This window comes from Grus americana, chromosome 4 (assembly GCF_028858705.1).
Source record: "Grus americana isolate bGruAme1 chromosome 4, bGruAme1.mat, whole genome shotgun sequence".
Taxonomy (NCBI): Eukaryota; Metazoa; Chordata; class Aves; order Gruiformes; family Gruidae; genus Grus; species Grus americana.
In genome coordinates, this window is record NC_072855.1 from 43657373 (window position 1) to 43683126 (window position 25754).

The window sequence follows — 25754 nt, forward strand, 5'->3', positions numbered from 1 at the left end:
GGCGCTGCGGCGGGGCTCGGCCCAATAGCGACCGGGGGCGCTAACAGCGGGGCGGGGCCTGCGCCTGGGCCGCGGCGGGGTCGCCCGTTAAATACAGCCAGAGCGGCGGGGAGGGGAAACGGCAATGGCGTTGTCGGCGGGGAGGCGGCGGCAGGACCTGGACAACGTGAGCGCTGGGCCTGGGCGGGAGCGGGGCTGGGGTGGCGGCGGCGGTTCCTCCTGGGGTGGGTGGCCGAGCTGCCGTAATCGGTGGGGGCTGCTTGCGGGGCGCCTCGCTTTCCGTTTCGTCTCTTCCTTCCACTTCTCTCTGCTGTTTTCTTTACGAAGCGCTGGAGGCTTTATCTTCTTCTTCCGGGGCCGCAGCCGGCCGAGGCGCCTCGTAAATGGCCGTTTGGGAAGTAAAGAGGCTGCTGCAGGGCCGGGCCGCCTCCCCCCGCGCTGCCTGCGGGCAGGGGCTGTTGCCCTGCGGAGCGCTGCCGCGCCCCAGTCGTGCTGGAAATAGTCCCAAGTAGCTTAGCTGTGGGCTTGGCTTTAATCGAGATTATTAACTTAACCGAGGCGGTTCATGTAGCTTTAGTTTTTCTGGGTTATTTTCTCCACATATAGATCCTGTAAGTGTAATTGTTTGTTTACGTGGTGCGCGCTGGCGTGACCGTGGCGTTTTTCTGTTTATTTGGGGTGTTTCCTGCCGCCGGAAGCCTGCGCGGGCAAGGCGTGCTGCCTGCGGCTCTGCCTGTCCCTGCCTGCTGCCCTCCTCCTCCTCCCGGTGCGGGGCTGCTGCGGGGTGCTCCTGTGCTGGAAGTGGGTCAGGCAGCCGAGAGGCCGAAGCCTTAACCTGTGCTGGTGGTAACATCAGTCCTAACAGAAGGGCTGTGTTTAAAGGCGTTTTGGCTTTTAACAGCTGTATTTTTGGCTCATCTTAGTTAAATTAAATCTGTGTTTGATCTAATTGGGACCCATGACTTTTTCCTAATGTCAGATTTGACTTCATGGCATCATCACCTCTCTTGCTTTAATTCCTCTCCTCCCCATGTTGCCTGTAATAATATCAACTCAGGGAGGTTATGTCACCCAGTACTTCCTAATGCCAGCTATATTTCAGGATGCAAAGATTGATTGCAGCCAATCCTGCAGTAAATAACATGGTCAAACATGTTCTGATAAAGCTCTGTCTGTGAAGGAGTGCGGTGATGTGTCGCGGTACTGCAGAAGTGTCATGAGTTCCCATTAGACAAAGGATATTGTCCTAAGGAGGGTCGCTGTCTCAGCGGGAGGTGTGAGCTGTTAACTCTGCTATTAATTCTGTGTTGGGAAGGGATGAGGCAAGATGTCTTGGCTGCTGGAGTGCTGGCCCTGCACACTTGCTTTCAGAGCTTAAAATTAGACCTGGCCCCTGAAAATGGGGGATGAGGGACAGGGCATCTTCATACTTTTGCTTCTGGATTTTATATTTGTGACATGTGTGCCATTTGTAAACCTTTAGGTCTGCAGTAAAAGGTCATCTAATCAGGCAGGTATTTCAGCAAGGGTTATTTATGAAGACTGGGCTAATTAAAAGGTATCAAATAGGTGAGGGAAGCCTGTTCATACTCTTCTGTGGTTGGACAAGCGTGATGTTAACAGTGTTAAAATAAAACTGATTACTGACTGAAATATCCCTTGTTACTAGCTCCTTCACTGTAGGCAGCTGTCTGTAGGTGAAATAACACTGGGGAGCCAATCTACTTTGTCCTGGTTAGTATGATGTATTAATCTAGGTCTAATCCAAGAACTTCTTTTTTTTTTCTTACCCTAGTGTCTATAAGAATGATATAGCTCCCTTGTCTTGAGGCTTATGCTGTTTTCTGTCATGGCAAGGAGGAGTCCATAGTTTAAAAACAGTAAATAGCCCAGTGAACCATGGCATGTTTCTTTGACTAGTCAGAAGTCTGGAGTGGGATGGGTCTGCCCTTCTCTTGTTGTTCTGGACTGTGGTTGGTATCACTCAGGAGAAGAGCAGTCAAAACACAATTGGGAATCTTGAGTTTCTCGCTTTGAAGCAAGCGAGTCATAGCATGGGATGTAACAGGATGCTAAGAGGGAAGCCTGAGCAGTTTGAGCATTCACAGTGGCTGTGTATGTTCAGCTTAAGATGTTTTGAATTACTGTATCCTAGCCTGGAAGGAGCAGAGATGCATAGCACTGGGGCAGGTTCCTTGTCCACAAGGAAAGTTTTTTTTTCTTCCACCCATACTTAGTTTTATTTTATACTTTAAAAAAAAGGAGTAAAAGGTACTTCTGGAAACTTGCATAGCCAAAACATCTGAGCTGAATGTGAAGTCAAAGCCCCAATACTTGCTGCCAACATGACAAGCAAGGGCTGCATGCTCTCTACAGAAAGCAGAAAATGTCTTGCCCAGCATCTGGTAGCATCTTCCCTCTGAACTGCTGCTTCTTTCTTGCCTGGGTTCAGTTTGATCTACTGCTGCAGGTGTTTTGTGTTATGTGAGTGGCTGAATCACTTGAAACTGTTACCTGTATGCTGCAGCTTTGCTATTGTCTCTAACTGTAGTCAGACAGAAGTAAGAGTAACAAGGATTTTTGCAGTACCTGTGTAATGTATGTGAGATACTTTAATTGCCACTTTTTCTGCCTTTTCACACAGGCTATGTGTATTAGTATGTTTTTCTCGGGAGTGATGCTCAAATATTTGTAATACACTTTAAAGACTAAAGAGACTGATTTCTTACATAAAGATGTGATGAGAGTTTACCTAGAATTTAAGACCTTGTCTCAAGGTACTAACCTAGGTTTTTGTTTGTGTGGGCTTTTCCCCCCCAAAGCTTTATTTGCTAACAGGAAATTGCTAAAACTTTGCACTTTTAGAGCTTACCTGTTACTACTTTTTTGCCCTCCTCTTCTGTTCCAGGGTTCCTTGGAAATAACACAGAGTTTAGAAGATGATCCTCTACTAGATGCACCACTTATTTCATCTCATACATTGCATTCCCAATTGAGGCCAAGATTTCATGCTATCCCAGCAGTTTTCCTTGCCAATCTTCTGTTGCTAATACATGTGAGTTTAAGAAGCATGGTTTCCCTATGAAATTTTGCTGTCTCTATTCTGAATTCTTACTGCTCATGTGGACAGAATTCCCCTGAGACTTGCATACATCGTTCTTCCAAACCAGTGAAGTCTTATTTGTCAGTGAATTTTCATAATGTATATGCTACATGATAACTGATCTGTTTTCATTCTGACTGTTGGTACTGACATGCTATGACATATTTTCTTAGGAAGAAAAGCCTTTTAAATAGTATTTATCCTATGCTGTTGGAAATGTAGCTTTTAAATAATATTACGGCTGTAGAAGTGCTTATACTAGTTATAAGCACTAGAAGGCTAAGTAATTTTGATGCTTTGCTTTCTGGAGGCTGAACTTGATGTCACGGGGAAGACTGGAGTGTGGTGGGGCTGGGTTTTTGAGTGGCTTTCCTTTTGCCAAGCCTTGCTTTTCTGCAGGTGTCTGGCTCCTATCAGGAGACTGGAGAGCAGTGTGAAGTGTACAGGCTAGAAATAATTTATATTCACCTCATCTTTCCCTAATCCTCTCTGTGTGCCTGTACACAAAACTAAGCTTAAATACTATTCCTTCTAAGAATAACTTCTTATATAAAAACCCTATACTGAGGTGAAGCACCTGTTGTTGGACTGCCCTAAAATGTAAACATGTCACCCTTAATGCTGGTTACCTGTTTTTTCTTGTATACACTGCTGTAGTAATCAGTAGAGCTGCAGTTCTAGGCTATTCCTGCTTACATCAGTTTATAGCCATTTTCTGTACTGAAATACATTCCTAACACCTGGAGGGAGTGGAACTAGATGTGTTACTGTTTTAACATGGCAAACAGAACAGTAAATGGACCAAATAAAATATGAGTTAGCTGGATTATTTTTAGCTTTGTAAGAAAAGGAGGTGGTAAAATAATAGATTAAATAAATGTTTTCTTGATAACCCTTACTTTTCACTTAATCTAGCTACTTAACCCATCTCAAGATAATTTGGGATTTAATTTGCATTTGAAGTAATGGTCTTACAGATAACACACATTCCTTTTTTCTTCCTACCTTCTACCTGTCTGTCTTCTATAATGTCTCTTTTAGGTATCATGATTGTGTGAAAGTTATTCTCCCTTCTTCCTCACTCCAAGTACCTAACTCCATTCACAACCAGAGCAAGCTAAGGGTGGTTAATATCAAGAGTAATTATGTGGTTCTGAAAGGTTAACTTCTGTCAAGAAAGGTGCTTGGGAAATGACAAAGATATGAAAAATTAAGGTCAAGAGTGGGAAGGGGTGGTGGGCTCTTTGTATCAATACTTAATTGTATGGATATCTAAGCTAGCAAATGAAAACTGGACACTTTCCTCCATCTTTAGTTCTGATGTGTTTCTAGCAGTTATGAGATACAGAACATTGGAGCCTTTTTCTAAGATAAGTATATTAGATGTTAGACTTTTGCAGAGTTGAGGCAAATTAATTTTTTGTTGTATATAGAAGTTCTCAATTTACTTGGTGGGAGTTTGTTTCTCTCTTCAGTTCTGTTGTAAAGTATTCCTATTCTGCAGGATGAGAAAGTACCATGATTTCTTGCTCACTGAATGGAAACAGTAGGGAATATCTTCTAAGACAAAAACATTCTATAAGGATTAAAAAAAGCCCTGTGTGTATACATATACCACAGATAATGTACACCCAAGACTCTGCCTTCCAGTTGGCCAAAAGATTGCTGATGCAGGAAACTTGGAGAAGAGTAGAAGATGGGAAAAGTTATGATAAAATGGATAAGTCTGAAAGGATAAGTGTATGTGTAATCTGACTATAGTCTGGTCATTCTGACAAAAGTTCTAAGCAAAATGGAAAAATCTGATAGTAAATATACTAAAGAATGGTACCAACTGGCAAAGATGCCTACCCAGTGTTAATAATTCACTTTGTAAGTTACTATGATGCTGTTTCACTTTTTTCTAATGTCATAACTTGGAGATTAATAGATTTAATAAAGTGTTGATTTTTCACTTACAAATTTCAGTTTAAAGAAATGTAGACTGTAGCAATAAGCTATGAGGCTGTCCTGCAGAGCAGTAAACAAGTGTAATTGAGTCTAAAAATGTGATTTATTTTCTTTTTTGAGGGAATATAAATCAAGTTCCCCTTAAAGTAAAAAGAGGGTCCAGAAATAAGATAAATTCCATATGAAGGGGAGACTTGGGGATCAATGAAATCGATTTAGAGGAAATTCTGGGAAGAATGGCAATTCTCAGCTTGATTCAGCTAGAGATTGGTTGCCCTTCTGGAAGTCAATCTTACTACTTAATGATTTCAGTCATGGGTGATCACAGAATGACATGTAGTAGTTGTAGTAAATGTCTAATCTTTATACAGTATCTCAACTCTAACAAATCAATTCAGAAACTAATACATAATGAATAAATTATATAAGGCTGTCTTTTTTTTTGTAGTAGAATGTTGACTTTAAGAGTTTTCTCTTCCTTTTTCTTCCAGGTTGCTTTTGTTGTTCTGGCATTTTTAGCAGCTATGTTCTGTTCTTACCCCAATCCAAATCAGGATAAGTGCCCTGGAAACTATACTCACCCACTGAAAGTACAGACTGTCATAATCATTGCAAAAGTGATTCTGTGGATTCTGCATGTTGTTTTTGAACGATACATCCAGCACCATCACAGTAAAGTCAGAAGCAGAGGTTACTTCTCAATATACCGATCAACAAGACATCTAAAAAGTCTTCCACTGCTGATACACTCCACAGGTGAAGTGTACTTGTTTTCCTGTTTTTTCCTTCTAAAGATTTAAACTGATGCAATAGAAGACTGAAAAGTTTATATATGTGTATATTATGACCTTTAAAAAAACCTGCCTATGAGCATTTATAAGTTGTATTTTAGTCAAATGGACCTTCTGACTGACCTTTCTGGCCTGCCAGATGCATGTGGTAAAGAACGTATGTGGAAAAAACACCCACAAGTGTAAAGTTGAGTAAAATATTTAGTCATGTGCTGGATGAATGTTTTATGGCTAAAGACTAGAAGCAAGTTTTGTGTTTGGCTGCTACTGATCTTGATTTGCATACTCATTTGTCTACTTGGGTATGTGGCAAGACTGCTAGTCCTTCCAAGAAGTCGTCTTTTCAAGCTTAGCAATTCAAGTACAAACAGATGAATTGCCTGTTGCTCAACAGCTGTCTGAAATCAGTAAAGAAATTTTTTGATCTGTAGTGGGGCTATATGTAACATTCAGCTCTACTTCTGACTGCCTTTTTCTACTTCCTATGGACAAAGGGTGGTATATGGGAGTGGTTTAACTAGATATTTCAAGTTACATCACTGGCCACAGAAGCTGAAAAGTGTTGGTATAACTAGCTGGTGTAGCTTTTCTAACAAACTACTTCAACAAATCTAAAATCTGTTTAACTTGAGGGGATTTTTCACCCAGAAGTAGCAGGGGAAAGGGAGCAGTGGTAGCTTTTACAGTATTTTTGCCTCTTAGAATCCTGCTTCCCTTCTGAATTTCCCCAGAATTGATAGTTAGATGGTCATGCTTCATATAAAACCCTAGCTGGCTTTCTACCCACCCGCTAAGAGCTAGTCAACTTGATGAATGTGCAAAAGTTCAGGCTATGGCCACTAGATAGAGCTCTGAAGATAAAGATGTGTTTAGAGCGCAGTGACAAAATCAGGCTACAGCAGATTTAAGGATGTTTCAAAAGAGTAAAAGGACTATTTCTGCCTATTGCAATGTAATCTGGAATACTTAGGCCTGTCTTCAGTCTTAGATGGAGCCCACTTCTCCCCTACCAGACATGTGTAAATGTTCAGGTGCAATCAGTTGTGTGCTATGGACTTTTGATATAAATCATCTGTAGTTCAGAAGGTGATTAGCTCCATTACTGCAGCTCCCTGCCATGCTAATTGCTGCTGATACTGCTTCCATCCTGACAATTCAGTTGCTTAACACAGTATGAAAGAACTGTGCAGTCCCCTGGCTACATTAATAGTCTTAATACACTTAGTGCTCTATCCAGACACTGGTTATAGCATTTCTACAGGAAAGAAAAGAACATTTCACACTCTGTATCAGAGAAGAGGGTGTGTAAAGAGCTAGAATGTGTAAGTCTATAATTCAACACTTGTTATGTTTATTTCAGTTAAACTTTCAGTAACTTGCAAGTATAATAATAGCCTGTTAATAGCTTCTAGAGAAGCCTATGCAAGTATATCCCTATGAAAGGAAGGTGTTTAGGATTTTTTGCTCTGCTAGCCTCATTTAAATGCACTCAAATCCACTACTTGAAGGAAAACACTCTCTCAGTTTGAATTGACTGATGTGACCTCTTAGGAATTGAAAGAAATTAATAGTCTTCAAGCAGTTTTGGGGATGGAAAGCAGCAACAAAGCTAGAAACTGTTTAAGCCCGTGCATACATGTATTAGATATTTTTAGTGCATTTTGTCTACTCTTGTTTTTAGTCAAAAATATGTAAAAAACGTCATCATTCTCTACCATTACAATCAAATGCTAAAGTGAAACCTCAGTTTGCTGCCAGCAGTTGCAAGCTTGTGTCACCTGTTAAGGAAACTGGCCAAAGAGGCAAGTACAGTATAAAAAGGAAAAGCATTACTGAAATGTTGCAGCCTAATACAGTTACTGGGGATAAGAGTACTAAGTTATTTTCACCAGCTAATGAAATTGTTACACCTGTTAAATATAACATTTGTTTTCTAGGTAATGCAGCCCTGCTTTTGATTCTGTCAATGCAGCATTCCTTTCCTGATCACAGTAAAGTGTACCTGTATCTTATCCTGGGAGTCCTGGGCCTGGAGCTGATCAGCTCCCTGACATGCTTAGTGATTTACACAGGTGAGAGGGGTGATTTTTGCCTTCTTTGAGACTTATAATTGCTACTCAACTGTTTTGTTTGCCCTCACAGTAGCTCACTTGGGGTACCCCAAGACATTTATCTGTCACTAAATACAGAATGATTCTGTGCCTGTAGAAGAACTAAGGCAAGTCTAAAACAAATGGGAAGGTTGTCAGGCTTGATTTGGTCTCCAAGTGCTGCTAAATGAAAGCTCCACGTTTCCTCAAAGCTGTTGATCCAGTGAAGTGGCAATAAATGCATAATTGTTGCAAAAGTGTCCTGTGAGCAAACTTGTCTGTTTAGCAGTGTTCTCAAGTGTGCACCACAAGCTGTGAAGCAGAAAGAGCTAGCTGGCTTAATCAGAACTGCTTCTGGGATTTACATGTGGGACTTCCATAACTGATAGTGCCTTACACTCCAGGCTTTTTTCCCTGGGTCCACCCCAAAAGCTTCAGTTTGTCTCTAAAATGGAAGATTCCCTCTAATGTTTTAAAAAAAATCATGGCTTTTGGAATCTGTGCTAATATTAAAATAAGATACTGCTTCATAAAGCTCTGAGGCATTGCTTTGTACTGTCACAATTGGGTTGTAAGGTTATCTGCTTTTAGATTTGATGTAACTTACTAATACTTGATAAACATCTTTCCATTAAACTATTGCAGAACTATCTAAAATTTTGATTAATAAATTCTTGAACCAAGTAGTCTTATCTGATCTTAAAATATCTGGATTTATGGCTTGCATTAACTCAAATGAAAATAACTGAGTTGGGGGAAAAACTGAAAAGTTACAAAATGCTAAAAAATGCAATTATTTTTGTTGCCCAAAGAAAACTAGAGATGTTTACTGTGAAGTCCATGTATGTTTAAATGACATGTAGTTCCTGCTCTTGAGTTAGATAGTTTATACTCCTGCTTCTGAGATGCTGCTTTCTGATTGTTTAGCTACAAATAAGGAGATGACACCTTAGCTAAGTAGCCTCTCATTAGCACTGGTTTCTCTGGGGCTGGGGGGAACAAAACCAATGGGCAAAACTTTTAGTTTGTTCCTGACTTCTAATCAAAGAGGAGGAAGGAGAGTGGAAATACCTTCAGGACTGCGCAAAGCTTAAAACTTAAAGTAAAAGCTATTTCTATGGTGGTCAGTATTTGTGTTAATATGTTGTCTTTTGTGATTTCATAATTGGTAATTAATCTAGGAGGTCTTTTGGAGAAGAAAACTTTGGTGTGTTCTAAATGTAATGATACAGAAAAATACTGCCAAGTAGCTTGGTCATCTAGGAAATAAAATGTATTCTTGACTCTCCTGCAACAACACAGAAATCAAAATGCAACAAGAAATAAGATCCCAGCTCTAAAATGTGTCCTCTTACAACTGTGCTTGAATACTGTAGGCTTGTTGGGCTTTCCCCTGAATGGACCAGCACGGCTCAGGTAGACTAACTGTCTGCTGGAGGAATAAAGGCAATGATGAGGGAACACAAGCATGGCAGGCCTAGAGAACCATTCCGAGAATGTTAGAGATCATTCCTTCTTTGCATATGCATACTTACTTTCCTGAGAAACTCAGGAAATAAAAGAAATTACAAAACATTAATAGAACATGAGGAATTTCAGTGAAACTATTTCTTACCCTGAGGCCTCTTGGAGCTCAAAGAACTACATTGTGTGTCCCTTACCCTGGCAGAAAGGGATAAGCCACTGCAAGAAAGTTGACCTTCATAGTAGTAAGGTCTGAGCCTGGACTTCCCTAAGAGCTCAAACTATCTTTCTGCTTGCTTGTCACCAAAAGGGTCTTGTTTCCTAGCTTGTACTGTGCCAGTTCCTGTGCCTATCAAATCCATTAACCAGCTTATACTAGGAACTTGTGGGGTGTGATCCTTTGCTTTCCAGCTGACTGAGGCTTGAAGAAGGGTCTAGTGAGTCCTGGAACCAAGGAGAAGGAGGGGCAGAGCTGTATTGCTAGGAAGGAGTAAGGTAGTTCCTTTTGGCAACAGCTACCTTATTTCCTCAGCAGCCCCAAAACAACAGGCTAAGCTTCATTCTCTAAAGCTTGGTGTGCAAAAATAGGGTTCACTTTTATGTAACTTAACACTTGCCTTGATGAGGAAGACCTCCAGTCACTCTAGGTTGCCTTTTCCACTGAGTAGTTAACTTGTTTACTTGTTTTCCATCCCAGTACTTGTTGAGGTAAGCTAAGAGACTGCATGTGTGTCTCTTGTGTGTAGTGGTGATTTTTTTTAGGTTTTTTTAACACTTTCAGCATCAAACTAAAGCTCTACTGAAGCAAAGCAAGTGTATTTGGCCAGTTTTTAAAATAGCCTGAGAATCTGTAGCAATAGTGACACTCAGATAATTCTTTTTTTCCTCTGAGCAGAGTATGTGACTAGATGGAAGTGTGAAGCTTCTTTAGTAGGATAGCTTTAAGGGCAGACCTCTGGTTAGAGTGCCCCTCTCCAAGGCAAGCACTTAGCAGATACCACTTACTATTAAGATAGTATCAGGTAATGCAGCTGAGCAACAGTGGGGAGGTTAAGTTCACTTTACACCAGCAACTTCAGATCAACCCCTTTTTTTGCATGTTACTCCTAAATTTTGGAGGGAAGGTAGCACCAGTTCATACATTGGTTTTCCATGGTGGAATAATTATTTCTTAACTAATAGAATGAGGCATAAATGCTTATCTGTAGAAGGTTCATGTACCTGACTTATTTTCATTTAGATATTACTGCCTCACAAATGAAAGTGGTGGTGTGGAATACCTGATTGTAATTCTACATATTTCTTCTTGTTTGTTGGAGCTATTTTATGAATTGTATGATGCCCAATGTCCTGCGAAGTACTACAGCCTTTCTTAAAATTATCTCCATTCAGCTGTGTGTGTGTATATAGCTGTAGGATGCAGAGGCAGGGATTCAGAAATCTACAAAGAATTGCTGTGACTGACCTATAACAGACTTGACATATTTAAATCATTCAAGTGAGGTAAATGTGTGTGGAATGAAGTATGATAGAGACAGCTCTAAATGTCAGCTTACTATTGTAAGTGTGTTATTGATTAAGTAGCAAGTGAAGCTTTTAAAAGGTTTACTAAAAACATGTATTTAATGATGGTCCTACATACTTCTACTATTGCTCGAATAAGACTAACATTCCCACAAATAATGCATGTTGGGAATTCCACATCCATTCCTCTGTGGCTTTATTTGTAGAGGAATACCATCACAGAAATAACTAACCTTTGAGCCTAGCTTGTAGTTAACCTCTGGAGAGTCTTAGCATTGTTTTAGCAGGGTGGCCTGTAATAAACCCCATCGTATTATTGACTTGTAAGGACAGTCTTTCTCTGCTGCAGTAATGGAGATTTCTGAGCCAGACTGTAATGTTTTTAGTGGTGTTAGATGTATTGCTTCACAAGCAGCCCTAACTGCAGAGTCCTGAATGCATGCTCTGGATCTCTTGGTATGTTGCCTGAATCAGGATCTGATATTGAATGGTTTTGAGTATTTTCAGCTTCCTTCCAGAAATAATGTAGAGAGTGTTTACAGCTTCTCCCACCCAACCCCATTCCATTTCTGTTTAAATTTAGTCTAAACTTTATTCAAAGGTGCCCAGGAATGACTTCTGGTTTTGATAGCCATCACTGCAAGGTTCACAATGTGAAGCTGATCAGAGTCAGTGTGGTTTGAATACTTAATGGCTTTCTGTAGCAAGCCTGCCCTAGTTTTAGAGCAGGCAGACAAGCTGCTGCTTCATCACAGGTAGTCTAGTTAAGCTCTTTGATAAATACTATTTTAAATCAGAAGTTCTGACCTAGATACTAGTAGCAGAACTTCTTACAACTTTTTTATGGCATTTTTAATTTATGGCCTGAATTTGGAGACTGAATCTTACTATTCTCTGAAAGGCAACTGAGGTTTCACCTTCTCTTAGGTGACAGATTAAACTTTGTGGATTTTAAGCAGTATGTTCAAGCTTCCCTATTCACGTCTTCCCTTCACTGTCATCTTTTAAGCAATGGGGCTGAGGAAAAACAAAAAAACCCCACCAAACCACTAACTTGGTCAAAGCCATTCTAGAAATGAGCAGAGATACTTTCTGGTTTTTTCTTTCCTTCCTTCCCCACTCCCTGGATCCTAAGGCAATCTTATAATAACCTGTTACAGATCTCTTGGTTTTTTTAACTTGGAGTAAAGCTTTCCTTTTTTGTTTGCTTTCCAACTAACTTACGGAACTTTGTTGCAGTGAAAATAAGCAACTTCAATCGTGCAAAGCCAAGACCTGACATAATTGAAGAAGAAAAGATATATGCCTACCCCAGTCACATTACCTCAGAAATTGGATTCAGGTAAGATTTTCTGTATTAAACTTGTGATACATTCAGCAATGGTATATAAGTAACACTGATGTAATTGTGTTACTTTCTGTAGACTTACATATAATCTTAAATCTGTCAAAGCAGAGCTGGAGAATAATACTTCTGAAGGAAATTATATGCTTAAGGTGTCTGTTTTACACGTGCAGATGAGAAGCAGCAGAGTCTTCTATCTTCTATGCAGTAATAGCAATTTTTATGATACAGAAAGCCTCAAACATGAGGACAGAAGTAATTTAACCATTTATGGCTGGCTGCATGAATCTTTAATGTGCTATAAATAACTGTGCTTAATGTGGTTTTGTTGACTTTATATGGGAGTTTGAACAAAGGTACTGGTGTCTTATACTGTTACTTAAAAGTATGCCTACAGAAGCCTAGCTTCTTCAAGCAGTTCTTTCAAGGAAGGAAATATATTGTGGGCAGTTGATAGATGAAGAGAACTTTGCAGGTTTGTTCTGCGCCAGCAGTTGGACATGATATTTAGCAAGGGATTTGGAATGTATTTCCAGTTTGGGAAGGAACTTTAAAGGTGGGTGGGGCACTTAGAGGTAAGGAAGTTCTCACTGAGGCAGAGAAGCTATCCAACACTAACCTCACAAGCACTGAGACTTGTTGTTTGTTGTTTGTGTACCTTCTGACTGCTTGAACATCATCTAGTTGCTGAAATGAGTCTGGTGTGACTTACCAAAAACAATCATAAAAACTAACATGGATTTCCATATAAGAATGTATTTAGAAATTGTCTAATACAGTATGACTTGCTTCTGTATGTGTAACTTAGTAAACAGTTGAAGTGCAGAGATGACTAATACTTCAGCACTTCCCCTGGTGTCACAAATGCAGCAGGCACATGCTTTTATGGAACTTGGAAGTAGATGTCCAGGATACAGGAAGGATTTAGAGCTGTCCCAAATTTTGATACAATATCTGACTTCCATCTTGATATAAACACCATGGTGAATACATGGTGGACCTCATTCCTTTCTCATTCAGCTTTTCCCCTGAGAAATTATCAAATGCCCAGGGAATGAGTCTGCAACAATGACCAGCTGAGGAAAAGACTGATTATTTTTGATTAAAGAGTGCAAACTTCCTGTGAGAACTGATTGCAAAACAGTTATTTTAATTCAGCTCTATACAACTCTAACTCTCTTTCCCTTGAGAATTAAGGTCTATTGAAAAGTGAATCCTGTCAGCCCTTCAGTTGACCCTGGTTATAAGAATGTTTTTTGAATATTATGACTACAACCTAAGCTACTGATCAGGACCTTCTCTGGTGCTTGAAGTTGGTAGTGTAGATTACAGGTTAAGGCTGCAAACTGTCTGCAAAACTTATTCTATTTTTTCCAGTTTACAGCAGGTTTTTAATTGGATCCCAGTTTTTTCCACTCTAGCTATTGTCCTCAGCACTTTCTAAGAACTATGAAAAGGGCAATGTTCCTCCACAAAATGCTGCAAGACTGAGGAACAACTCTAAGATCCAAGATGCTCACATGTGTACTATGAGGGCAGATTCCCAAGTCAGCTAGGAAGCAGTGTGTAAGGGAAGACTTGAATATGCATAGACACTAGTATTTATCCTTAAAAGTTCTTGCTGTATCCTTAAAAGTTCCTAATTATAGATTTGACAAAATTCTGTGCTCCTACAGATTTTTTCAATTAACTTGGCTTTACTTAACTAGGGTAGTAACACTGCAACATTAAAATGAAGGATATCTGAAAGCTGGAGATACTTTAAGTGGGAGCTTAGCTGTACATGAGGTTGTAGATCTGAAATAACATATTGTTTGGTGCTGATGCTGTTATGGTATTGTGATGGATAATATCATTGTATATAGTAGTATATCATATATTCTACTGCAGGTTAATCAAGAAATTTCTGTCTTAAAGAGCTTATGATCCCCACAGCTGAAGAAAAATACTATACCTGCTTAAAATAAGCTTACTAATGTATTTGGAAAAGGTGCCAAGGATTTCTTAGTACAATTCTAGCATGTTATCTGGCTTGCTGAGTTTGTTAAACAGCAAGAATCCTCATACTACAGCTTTTCTGTAACTGTCTAGCAGGGAATGGGTAACTCAGCTATGTATATATGGCATGAAGTTTAGCCAGACTTTTTTCTTCCTGCCCTCTCATGCAAAATGGAGGTTAAACATAAAGGTGGTGTAGATTGCCTCCTCCCTCAAAAGTTACAGATCAATGAAAGTAAAACTGAAGGAAGCAACTTGTTTATTTGTTAATTAGCTCACACATCTTGTATGTTAGAAAGCTGCTGTCACTTATTGAAACTCATATTAACTTTTGTTATTTCAAGGGAAAATTCAAGTTTAGAAGAGATAGTTGAGAAGCAAGGAGATGTAATAGAATATCTTCAGCGACACAATGCACTGCTTAGCAAGAGACTATTGGCACTAACATCTCAGCAAATCAAAGCTTAACAGCATTTGGAAAACTGCTTGCTGGAGCTCTGGAGGGAACATAAGGTAATGTAATATCCAGACTGATTTGTACAGATGACTTTTTCAATCCTTCACATTTTGAAATGGAAGTTAAGCTGGAAGGATGAGCTCTGCATGCACTATAAACTTATTACAACTGGACACTCTGGCTCTTCAAATCATCAGTTCTGAGAAGTTCTGGAGCTTCAAGGACTTCTAATACCTAAGAGGTTAAAGTTGGACCTGAAGTAATGGTTTAACTTTCTGCAGTTGTTGCTATTGTTTTGTACTGCTGTAACCTTTAAGCTCCAAACTACCAAAGTATTTTATATTTCTAGAATACAAATTTGTTCTCTAGAAAAATCTGACTTTGAAGGATGTCTCAGTTTCTAGTGCTGAAGCTGAAACTAATGTGTTCTGTCACTGAGTCACATAATTTCCAGTGTTACAGGTGGTGTACTTCAGTAGTCCTATACAAAGTAGCTACTTGCTCTCTAGGTTGGTGTCCTTTTTTCCAGGAAAAGGAATGAAACTGTTGTCTGTGCCAGTGGGGAAACTGGGCATCCAATTTAGGATTTAAAAAAAATGCAGTGGGTGCCCTAGAATGGCAAATCTCACATAAGTGTGTGGTACTAAACAGTGCCACAATAAGCAATTTGAGCAGCTGTTCAGAATTCTGGCTCTAAAACCTGTAAGAGGCATCTTCAGGGCTTCCTATTACTAGGAGTCTGTCAGCTAATAATCAACAAGATTCCTACTCTGCCAACTGAACTAACTTAATATAAAAAATACTTGAGTAAGCTTTTTCATTGACCTAGTAACTAACTTGTGTTGAATGGATTTAAAGATCTTGTTAAAGATGCATCAGTTACATGTATCCTTGCTCTTTACTTTGACTCTTCAAAAAATGTCAGCATCTTGATTCAAAAGCTATAAAAGGTTTATGTGGGGAGATGAAAAGCAGCAGAAAACAGGTCTTCTAGAAGTTGGAGAAACAAGAATTTTTGGTTCTATTTCATGGATTTATTGGGAAGGCTGGTAAAAGAACCATTGTGTTCTGGGTACTACTTTGTCTACCAATGTAGACCAAGAATTATTTTAGAAACCAATACCTCTGAGGGGACAGGGTAGTCACTAGTCAAAACTGGGAAGAAGGCTCTCATGAGGAGTGGCCTTGTACTTGAATGTAAGGAAAAAAAAAAAAAGAAAATGAGTCCATCCTACTTTGGTCCTAGGGCACAACTTTAGAAATGGCTAAACTGTTTAGTGTGCAACAAACATGGGGGTTGACTCACTTGAAGGAAAACAATAAATATTGGAGGTTTTGCTGCTATCCAACACTAGACTGTTCTCCTTAACTGTTGTTTCTTGAAAATGCAGCCAGGATTTTATAGTATATATGTAAAGAATACAAATGTTTCTTGTTTTTAGAACTCAGGTTTTGATGTGATTGTGTATATCAATTTATATAATTTCTATGAAAAGCAGTAAAATGTGACTGTGAAGTTCATGCACAATAAATGCAAACTAAGGAAAAACATGAGTTCTGTCATTTTTAAGCTTGTGTACAGCTCACAAAGACTACTCCAATAGGCAATCTGTGCAGATTTTCTGTTACACTGAAGTTCTCACAGCACAGCTTTAGTGCTTAAAACTAGCCAAAAACTGTAGGGACAAGGATAGTTGTGCACTTGTTTTGAAGCTTTAAGTTTAGTTTATACTCTTTCCTTGGTAACATTTTTCCATCACACTTAAGACTTGCCCTGCTACTCCTGTCTCTCTAACATAGAAGAATAAGCTGCACAGTGTAGCAGAACAACTTCACTGTATTTTCAGGGCATTGCTCATACCCTTCTCATTCATGAATGTTTAATGTAAAACTTGGATTAATCAGCAGTTTTCATGGAACATGGCAAGTGCAGGTTGCCACGTGTGAACATACATATCTCCTGCCCTTTGTAATTCATAGCTATTCATAAGTAAGCTCTTCATAAGTACACAAATGATTAACAACTTGCAACAATCACCCACATTTTTAGATATTGTACCCCCACTGTACCTTGTTTTCTTAGTATCTCAAGCTTTTGAAAAAGAAAGTGCTGCACACTTGTACAGGCTCCAAATAGGAGCTAGCCCTCTTTACTACTCAGCCTGAACACTTTCTAACCTCTGGCTGTGGTAGGGCTACAAAGAATTGTTGCGTGGGAGCTACTGGAGCATGGTGAGTACTGCGCACACCAGTGTCAGCCTAAAGCCCCTTGTTGACGCTGTTCCACCAGACAGCACAAAACCAGCTTTTGCCCCACTCTGAGCCAGCACTGTGGCTCCCTGCCTGGGTGTGAGGTGTACTGTGAAACTGCATGCTGCTTGTGATGTCACAGTGAAACAGCGTGCTGTGGCCTTCTGGGTGTTACAGGCCTGCTTGGTCACAGGCACCTGCCTCCTCCCTGCTGCTACCCCAGCGTGGTTTCCCCGGGCCAGGGGAAGGTCCTGCTGGCACAGCCAGAGCTGCCTGGTGCTGTGCAGCCCTTCCCATGACTGAGCTTGTGACTCTGCAGAGGGTGGTGGCAGAGCGCGTCAGGGAGACTCGATGCGCAAGCTGGTGCTCAAAATGCAATGTGAAAGGGGCAGATGGCTGATGTGTGAGAGAAAGCTCAGCTCTGGCCTCACTGCATCTGACATGCCACAGCTCTGAAATTGGACACTGAGTCCTAATTTTTTTGCTTATGCTGCATCTTGCTTATTGGAAACCTCTCTGCTGGTAGGTGCTGGGCGTTGCGGTGGCTAATGCTGTCTGACCAGCTCTGCAGTGATCCTTGTCCATCAGCAGTGCTGCAGCCTGGGTGGCTGTCCCTGCAGTATCAGCACCTCATCACAGGCTGGATCTTACTGTCCAAAGTAAAATCGATAGCATGCTGCACACCCAGTAAGCAGTAAAGCATCAGGTCCCAGTTTTGGGGGGGGGGGGGAAGTATTGCCTTACAAACACAGGAGTTTGCATGTGCTCTGCTGCAAAGCAGCACTTTGCTAACCACCAGTGCAGCTTTTCTCAGGCATGGTGTAGCAAACCTGTGTGTAGCTGGGTGGGTACATGTGAATCTCAACAGCTGAAGAAATTAGTGATGCTCTATGTAATTACAGCTGCTGAAATGCATAACTATTTTGCAGGTCTATGGTCTTGGTAAGATCTAGTGGATTGCAACTGGGGCAGCAAGAAGATAATGAGAAAGAAGGAATGTTTCCTAATATGTTGCAACTGTACATTTAAAATAAAAATAAGGTGTTCTATCTTTTATTTTGTTTTTATTATTATTCTACTTGTACCAATAGCTTTTTGTTTCTGTAGAAAAACAATGTATATGTTTTTCAGGTTTGGGAAAAATGAGTATTCCAGACCACCTAAGAAACATAAAAGATTTAGGGTTGCTCAAAAATGTTCACATTGTAGGCTTTTTAATTTCTAGATGAAATGCTGAAATGTGCTAAATATCTTGTGCACATGAAAGCAAACGTGGTGTTATGATCTCTTATGAATGCACATCATGAGGGGAAAAACTCTCAGTTGATACTTGTGTTTTGTCTTTCTGAATAGCTCATAGTGGAAATTTTAGAGAAACATTTTATTTCACCTTACAAAGGAAATCCCTGATTGTGAAAGATTTGAACAGGATTTTCATGCTTTAAGGTTCTACTAAATATGCAGTTAAGCAGGCTTGCCCCCCTTAAGGTCATTCTTAATCTAAAAAGGTTGTATCAAGGACCAAGGGCACTTGGGCAGACAACAATCTCACCTTGAGGTAACTAGACGTGAAAAAGCATTCTCAGTGTTAGAAGGAGTTACGACTTTTAGGCATTATTGCTGAGTAAACACACAGGTTGTGCTGTTGGGAGTGTTTCCCACTTTGCATGAGTATTTTGCAGCTGATTATTAGCGAGAAGGATAAAGGCCATCACAGTAGTGAGAGATCAGTATGCTAATTGTACTTGTCTGATAGTCAAACTTTTGAAAGTTATTTACCATACTAATGCATCTCCTGATTGATGCTGATGTCTTATGTGACCCTTAGTAAAATATGGCTTTGTGTGTACAGACACAGAGATATTTATAGCATATGTATGTGGCGTGAGGGAAATATTTCCAGTCTTTATTCTTCTATAATTTCCTTTTTTCCATACTGGAAAGGGAAGAGGTGAATTGTTTATTATCCTTTGGGAACACACTAATCTGCTGTTTCTCACCGCAGCCTTACATTTACCTCTATTTCCTGTTGACCTGCTGTTACATCATTTTGTATTTTGCTCTAAAATAGCCAATATAGTTTAAAAGACTTAATGAAACTGACTTTTGAATAAAATTTTAAATCTTCCTATGTTACTCTACAAGACAAGGAGTTAATTTTAGGTTTTGGAAACTTACATTTTGGCTTTCGGAGTTTGAGGTCTGAATTTACCTTTGGATCAAGTCTCTTTGTTAGATTGCATCCATGCAAATGTCAATTCTGATTTTCAACAGACGGCAACTTGTATTTGTACAAGTTTCCTTTAAACGTATGCTCATAGACGCTCATCAGGAGTGCAGGCAATTAAGCTGTTGTAGCACTGTCTAAACACTTCCTGTTTATATATGTAATCACACTGTTATTGTGCAAAATGGTTTTTTACCAGACGAAGTGTGTATAGTGCAAATCAAATGAAAACTGGTAATTTCAACAAAGTCAAAAGCAAGTCCAGCTCAGCTGAAAACAAGGTTCCTTGAAGCCCTGCTCCCACTAAAGTTAAATGTCAACATAGTGGTGTGCTGTAGTAGCATGGCTTGGCTCTGGAATTCCACTGTGTAAGACATCTAGCACTTAGAAATTCATAGTATCCAACTTCTAATGGGAGAAGCTACTGCACATTGTAGCCTCTGCTACACTTCAGGCTACTTCTGAACTAGTGGGTTTTTTTGTCCTGAAATAAGGAAAGACTGTTTAATTTGTGAGAACACTCAGATTTCATGACCTACCACTCGGAGGTAATTTAAAATCTTGCTTAGTCTATGCATGAAGATGACACATAGTCTGGGTTCTGCTGTAATGCTGTCAAGGTATCATGATGTCATTTTAACAGCATGCTGTCATTGTACCAACCAGTAGTTTTAAACTAAGTTCTTTTTATATGGCCTTCATCAGAATTTCGTTTTTAAAAAGAGAAAATGTGAGGAAAATGTTCACAGAACTACTATTTCTTTTGGGTCAGAAATTGAGTAAGAAAGTTTTACGCACTGATGCCATATGATTCACAGGGAAATGAGGAAAAAAACCCCTCCATTTTCTTTAGATATGTTGCCTTTGACAGCTGAATATAAATTTTGAAAAGTATACAAAGTTTATTTAAAATTACATGTTATTTGAAGTGCATACTATCTTTTTACAAAATATACAATCAACCAGCTAGTTTATAAACATATCTATCAAAGATATCAAAGATATCAATGCTTTTTTCAAAGAAGATTTTATGGTATCAGCATGTCTAAAAAGAACAGACACTTTTACAAAATTTTGTAGACTGACAATGGGCTTTGTAGGACACTTTGGTACTTGTTTTATTTATTTTTACATCTGTAAAGGAACATGTATATATAGCTCTGATAGATAAATTATATTTTTCTTATGATTTTATCAGTTAATTGAATAATTATGATTACATAAAATATCCAGTGCCACACTAAATCCATATACTCATTTTTAAGACATAACAGTTAAATAGTTACTCTTCACCTTTCTTGCTTTCCTGTACTCTTTACCTGTACTTCTAACAGAGATAGCCATGGATACACGTGAAACCGAAGTTAAATAATTAAAAAATAAAATTAGTGGTAGTATGCCTCTAATCTTGGAAAAACATGTGTGGTTTTTTCCAAAACTCCAAAGGTTTACCTGCAGAGGTGTTCGTTGGTATAGACAACATGGTTGGTTTGGCCATCTTTTTATGATGATTTTCCAAAACTCAAGAATAGGGTGTGATGTTAAATTTTATTTTTTTTCCTATACAGAGAAATTTGAAACTCCTGTTAAGCTCTGCTAGCATGAATCCGATTAAGGTTTCAAATTCTTAGAGATGAGGTGTTACATATAGACACTGATTAGAAAGTGTCAGCTATCCAGTTTTCTTGATTACTGTTCTTTCACTTATTAGAATCTGTGTTGCAAGACAAAATTCTAATACTGGCTTTAAACCACGGCTTGTAATTTCTGCTGATATAGAAAGATGTGAAACATTTTTAAAAACAAAACGTAAATAAAAGCTCAATGTATTCTTGACCTCCAGTGCTAAAAAAGAACAGCCTGTTTTCTGTTTGAAGTTGTCATTCATTGTAGTGCTGTGTTCCACATATCCCATTCATTTAAATTACAGGAATAGAGTACTACGCAACACTGGGGTTGACCAAACAAAGGTTCCTTTTCAATGGTCTATTTTTATGCTCCATTTATAATACTGTAGTGGGTATTTTAGGAAAACTACTATTAAGCAAATAGTTCTATAGTACTGTATTTTCAAGTATGTTTTAGCTGTCTGGTTTGGCAGCCCAGTTTAAGAAAACAAATGATAGGCTTTGCTGTAACAGCTCATTAGACAGGAGGATGGGCTTGACCTTAAGGCCTGACTTGAGAGATCTGAGTTATCAGTTTTGCATGACCCTTGGCTAATCTCTTATCTGTGTGCTTCAATCCTCTATCTGTAGAATGAGGGATAATACTCTCTTTGCTTTCTTATATTGTAAACTCTTCCTATGCTTACTATACGTGGAGCCAGTAGGGCCACTAGTGTGATGCTGACTTTGGTACTATTACAGTAATACATTCTACATTATTAAAGTAATTCCAGAAAGATGTAATGTTAGGTGTTAAAGCACATATATATTATTAATATATAAAAGTATAAACAAAAAAATGGACTTTCACAGTTCTGTGCTGGAGTTTTCACCCTAAATACTGCCCTACACACAACCTGAATTGAGTAGTCAACAGCATGTCTAATTTCTTTGAATAGTACAGACCATTAAGAGTCCCCTTGGACAGGCCCTTCTTGAGACCGCTGGAAATCCATCTCAGGTACCTGATGTTTGATTTGGTCTTTAACGTTCACTGGTCCTTATGAGAGCCAAAGAATTTATACAGAATGTTTCAACCGGGTAAGTTTCATGTACATCCTCCCATCACCACCCCCACCCCCATTCCTAGGGTGTGAGCCGGGGGCCTTTGTTCTAGCTCTTGCAGAATGTGACAGACAGGACTGTTGAAGACTGCGGTGGCTCTGTCAGGTCAGCTGCTGTTGGTCTGGACTTCTAACTTCTCTATCAGTTTAATTGTTGCTCCTTTAAAACACTGAAAAGCCCATTATGAAACTGCTGGGGGAAAAAAAAGATAAATAGCCATTAATGGCAGATTTAGTAGTCTAATGTCTCATACAAAATAGAAAATATTATTTATGAAGTATGTGGTTGAAATTTGGGGTAATGTTTCTTAATATGGAAATTTCAGGTTAAACAGTTAAGAAAAAGCAATCAAAAAGCCAAAAGCAAGAAGGCTTCTAATACAAAATTTTCTTCCAATTTTTTGTCACACGTTTTGCCTATGTAACTGATGAAAAATCAAGTTCAATCCTCTTGTCATTTCAAGTGTTGTTGCAAAAAAGAGAGGCTGCTCTACTCATCCCAGTTTCCAACCACCTGTTGAAATTCAGGCTTAAGGGTCCATCCTGTTTGCATCTGCAAATAGCTTTATCCATATGTACAACTCCATTGAGATCAATAAGATTACTCGTGTGAGTCAAGTTACCCAGGCATGCAAATATTTGCTGAATTAGGACTAAAACTGGCAGGGAATGTAAACGTAGATGGTAAATCCTACTTAAGATAAAGGAGCTGAGGACCCACAATGATGACTGGAGTTAAGAGAGTTAGTTCAGGTGCCTCTCACCCCTTACTCCTCAGTCAAGCTTTATGAATTTCTAAACAGCTTTATAAAGCAGAATTATGTTTAGCTAAATGTCTACAGAATTATGAATTAATAAGTATACTGGTCTGCTTTGTCAGTGAAAAATCAGCTCCCCACAGAAAAAGAGAACACACTGAAAATAGCTTTTATCTTGATATTCTGTAGGGAAAATAATTCCAGTGTAAGTGCACATGTATCATTCAGCTACTGCAGTCTCAAGCAAAAATGCATTATATACTGTTTCAGAGCACATTAGAGAAAATGTAGATGCTTTCTCCAAAGGAATTGGAGGAAGAGGGGTTAAATTTACTTTTCTTAGGAAGTGAAGCAAGCCATTCAGAATCGATTCAAGAAGTCTCTGGGCCTAAATTGCACTGTCCCTGTCATTCAGTCTCTGCATGCTGAGTGAATTGATCTGATTGCTTATCTTTTTAGGTTTATGCTTAAACTGATGAGGGAATCTCATTTAATCGGTCTCTTGTTGAAATGAATGCAGTGAGGAGACGTGGCATTCCGCAGTAAAGCATCCTTCTGGCATGCCCCTCTTTCTCTTGCAGCTCAGTTCTGCCACTCAGTCTGCAGCCCCTCTGAGATTAAACTTAAGATATGGTAATCTTTTTTTCAGCCTCACCAACTTGCCAGTTTACCATCCCATATGCACATTCCACGTGTTTATAGGCCAGCACTATAGAGTGGAATGGTACCTTTTTGCATGGCTGTTTTGGGAGTGGCGTAGGCTCTTTTCACCAAGGCAGCTTATGTATTGACAAGATTCTTGGTATGGGGTTGTTAAAAGTTTGACTTTGGTCTCCTTTTCACTGTTAACCACTTAGTAAATGGAAACATCTTGGGTCCACAGAGTGCAGGTTCTGCTATTATTTATTTATGATGCTGTTATGCCTGGGGCTACAACGTTATTTTAATATATAATGAGTTCAGAAGATGCAAACCTACTAGCTGCATGTTTTATTCATTCTCAAATTGCAAGAGCGCCTTGGTTTCCTTTTGATGCCTACCCTATTTGCATATGCTACCTGTGCGCTTCTGCGGTCACTTAGTATTTGAATGTATATGCCCTCATCAGCTATAAAGCATTAATGCTTTGCACTTGTATAGCCTTTCATCCAAGGAGCTCAAAGTCTTTCGCTGACAATGATGAAGAATTACAGTCCCCTTTGAAGTGGGTAAATGCTACTACCTTCATGTTACTGACGGCCAGAGCGAGGTGACTTCGCCCTGCATCCAACACGAAAATAGTGTCAGTGCTTCAAGTCCCGGAGCATCCTCTCCAGCTACCGCTTTGTGCGGGCCTTTACGCTCCCTACACCGTTTGCCCCGCAGCTTTGTCAATAATCTTAACCGTTTGTAGGGGCAGTAGTTCGCCCTATTTAGCAGACCCGTGAATTGCCCACTCTGCCTCGGGGAAGGGCGGGCGCGTTTGCGCGGGGAGCGGTGGCTGCAAGCAGGACCCGCGCCCCGTGCGAAGCTGGGCGCCTGTCCAAAGCCCCGTTTTCAGAACAAACCACCGGCGACCTGCCGAAATCACACCTGTGGTTCGGCTGGCTTCGTCACGTGCCTCTTAAAAGACGTGTTCCGAAGCGCAGGTGTAAATTAGGAAACGCGCTGATTGCGGAGAGCGCGCTCAGCTGCGACCCGCACCGCGCCTCCGGAGAAACCTGGCGGGGAGGCGGCGGTGATTGCGCCCTCCCGGCGTTACGGCCCGACACGCGTGAATTACCTCGCCCACGCTCCGCCGGGGCTCAGGGGAAGGGCACCCTGGAGTGGAGCGGCACGCAGCGCCGGTGGGAGCAGCCGTGCCGGTGGAGCTTCCTGCGCAGGGCCACGTTGGCTGCGGAGAGAGAGAGGAGCGGGGCGTGAGGGGGGGGTCGCCGGCACTGCGCCCCGGTAGTGGCGGCGCGGGGGCGAGCGGTCCCGCTCTTCCCGGGATGGGACGACCCCGGCTCCGCCGCTCCCCGGGGGCTACCGGTGCCCTCCGCCGCTCCTCCCGCGCCGGCTGCGCTTCCCGGGAGTGGGCTTGCGACAGCTGCCTACCTTCGGTCCTCATTTCTGCCAGCCCGCCTAAAGTTGCCAGGCTCCTGAGGTACCTAACGCATCATCTCGCGCTGCCGCTATAAGCAGAGATGAGGCGCGCTGACCCAGGCTGCAAAACCCCTTCCTACGACGCGGGGCAGCGGCGGCCGGGCAGATGCGAACTCGTCCCGGAGGGCAGAAAGCCGCGTGTTGCATGCGGTTAGAGGAAACACACCGGAGATGCCCACGGCAGACACGAACCCCCCACCCCCCGGCACATGCCGTCACGCCGCGGCATCGCTTACCTGGCCTCTGCCCGTCGGCAGGGAGGAGGCTCGCCAGGAGCAAAAAGACGATGCACAGGAGCAGTCGGAGTCTCATGTCCGCGGTCAGCGTAGAGGCGCGCTCCGAGGGTGCGTATATGCGTACAGGCGAAGGAACGTATAGAAAACCGGCCCGCGTGGCTGTAAGAGGCCGGCAGCCCCCCCTGCCCGGCTCACGTGCCAGTGACAAGCTGGGGCCCGGCCGGCAGCGGGGTTAATGATCAGGCAGGGGCAAGGTTCCTGCCTGCACTGCCGGCAGTGCCTCCCTCTTCCCTTCTCCCTTTCCTCTCGCTCTCTCGCGCTTTTTTTTTTTTTTTCTGTCACGTCACTCCCCCTTATTTTCCATAAGCAAACAACGCAGGAATGAAAAGTCCGTGTAAACAGTAGCTTCTGTCAATGCGCTAGGGGCAAGGAGCCTCCCGAACAATGCAGCGACTTCACTTTAAATTCAACCCAGGCGGGGAAAAAAAAAAAATATGTAAAACAAGCCCCGATGTTCCCTCCCCCATTTGCAACTGTTTAAACTTTGCATTGCCCATATTGGTCCCACATGCAGAGCTCAGTGGCAGGAAGTCGTGTCTGTGTGTTCCCCCCCCCCCGCCTTTATCCCTCCTGAAAGCGGGGGCTGGGAAGCCCCCCTCCCCAAAGCACGGCGCTCCTCGCGGCTCAAATGCTTTCTCTCTTTTCT

The 25754-nt window shown here is 41.0% G+C and overlaps 2 protein-coding genes across 4 annotated transcripts; one reads left to right on the forward strand and one right to left on the reverse strand.

Moving 5' to 3' along the window:
- The first annotated feature begins 28 nt into the window (after positions 1 to 28).
- Positions 29 to 15943, forward strand: TMEM192 (transmembrane protein 192). Its single transcript, XM_054824677.1, has 6 exons — positions 29 to 166; positions 2909 to 3055; positions 5545 to 5809; positions 7782 to 7916; positions 12162 to 12264; positions 14610 to 15943. The coding sequence occupies exons 1-6, from the start codon at positions 125 to 127 to the stop codon at positions 14731 to 14733; spliced, it is 816 nt and encodes a 271-aa protein (XP_054680652.1). The 5' UTR covers positions 29 to 124; the 3' UTR covers positions 14734 to 15943.
- Positions 15944 to 20126: 4183 nt separating this feature from the next.
- On the reverse strand, positions 20127 to 25350 carry APELA (apelin receptor early endogenous ligand). Of its 3 annotated transcripts, XR_008577141.1 has the most exons (4): positions 25049 to 25350; positions 24451 to 24561; positions 23911 to 23948; positions 20127 to 22123 (listed from the first exon to the last, which is right to left on the reverse strand). XR_008577141.1 is itself a non-coding variant. In XM_054825600.1 (3 exons), the coding sequence occupies exons 1-2, from the start codon at positions 25122 to 25124 to the stop codon at positions 24473 to 24475; spliced, it is 165 nt and encodes a 54-aa protein (XP_054681575.1). In that variant the 5' UTR covers positions 25125 to 25350; the 3' UTR covers positions 20127 to 22120; positions 24451 to 24472. The 3 variants fall into 3 exon arrangements, 2 of the variants coding, with proteins under 2 accessions (XP_054681575.1, XP_054681574.1); XM_054825600.1 differs by lacking the exon at positions 23911 to 23948 and having other exon boundaries at positions 20127 to 22120; XM_054825599.1 differs by lacking the exon at positions 23911 to 23948.
- Positions 25351 to 25754: the final 404 nt, after the last annotated feature.

What these genes read in the sequence shown, in the direction of transcription:
- TMEM192 (XM_054824677.1), top strand. Translation starts at nt 125, where the DNA reads ATGGCGTTGTCGGCGGGGAGGCGGCGGCAGGACCTGGACAAC. An exon ending in ATCTTCTGTTGCTAATACAT is followed by an intron (nt 3,056 to 5,544) that starts GTGAGTTTAAGA and finishes TTTTTCTTCCAG; the next exon opens with GTTGCTTTTGTTGTTCTGGC. An exon ending in ATGCTTAGTGATTTACACAG is followed by an intron (nt 7,917 to 12,161) that starts GTGAGAGGGGTG and finishes ACTTTGTTGCAG; the next exon opens with TGAAAATAAGCAACTTCAAT.
- APELA (XM_054825600.1), bottom strand. Translation starts at nt 25,124, where the DNA reads ATGAGACTCCGACTGCTCCTGTGCATCGTCTTTTTGCTCCTGGCGAGC. An exon ending in TGCCGACGGGCAGAGGCCAG is followed by an intron (nt 24,562 to 25,048) that starts GTAAGCGATGCC and finishes CTCTCTCCGCAG; the next exon opens with CCAACGTGGCCCTGCGCAGG.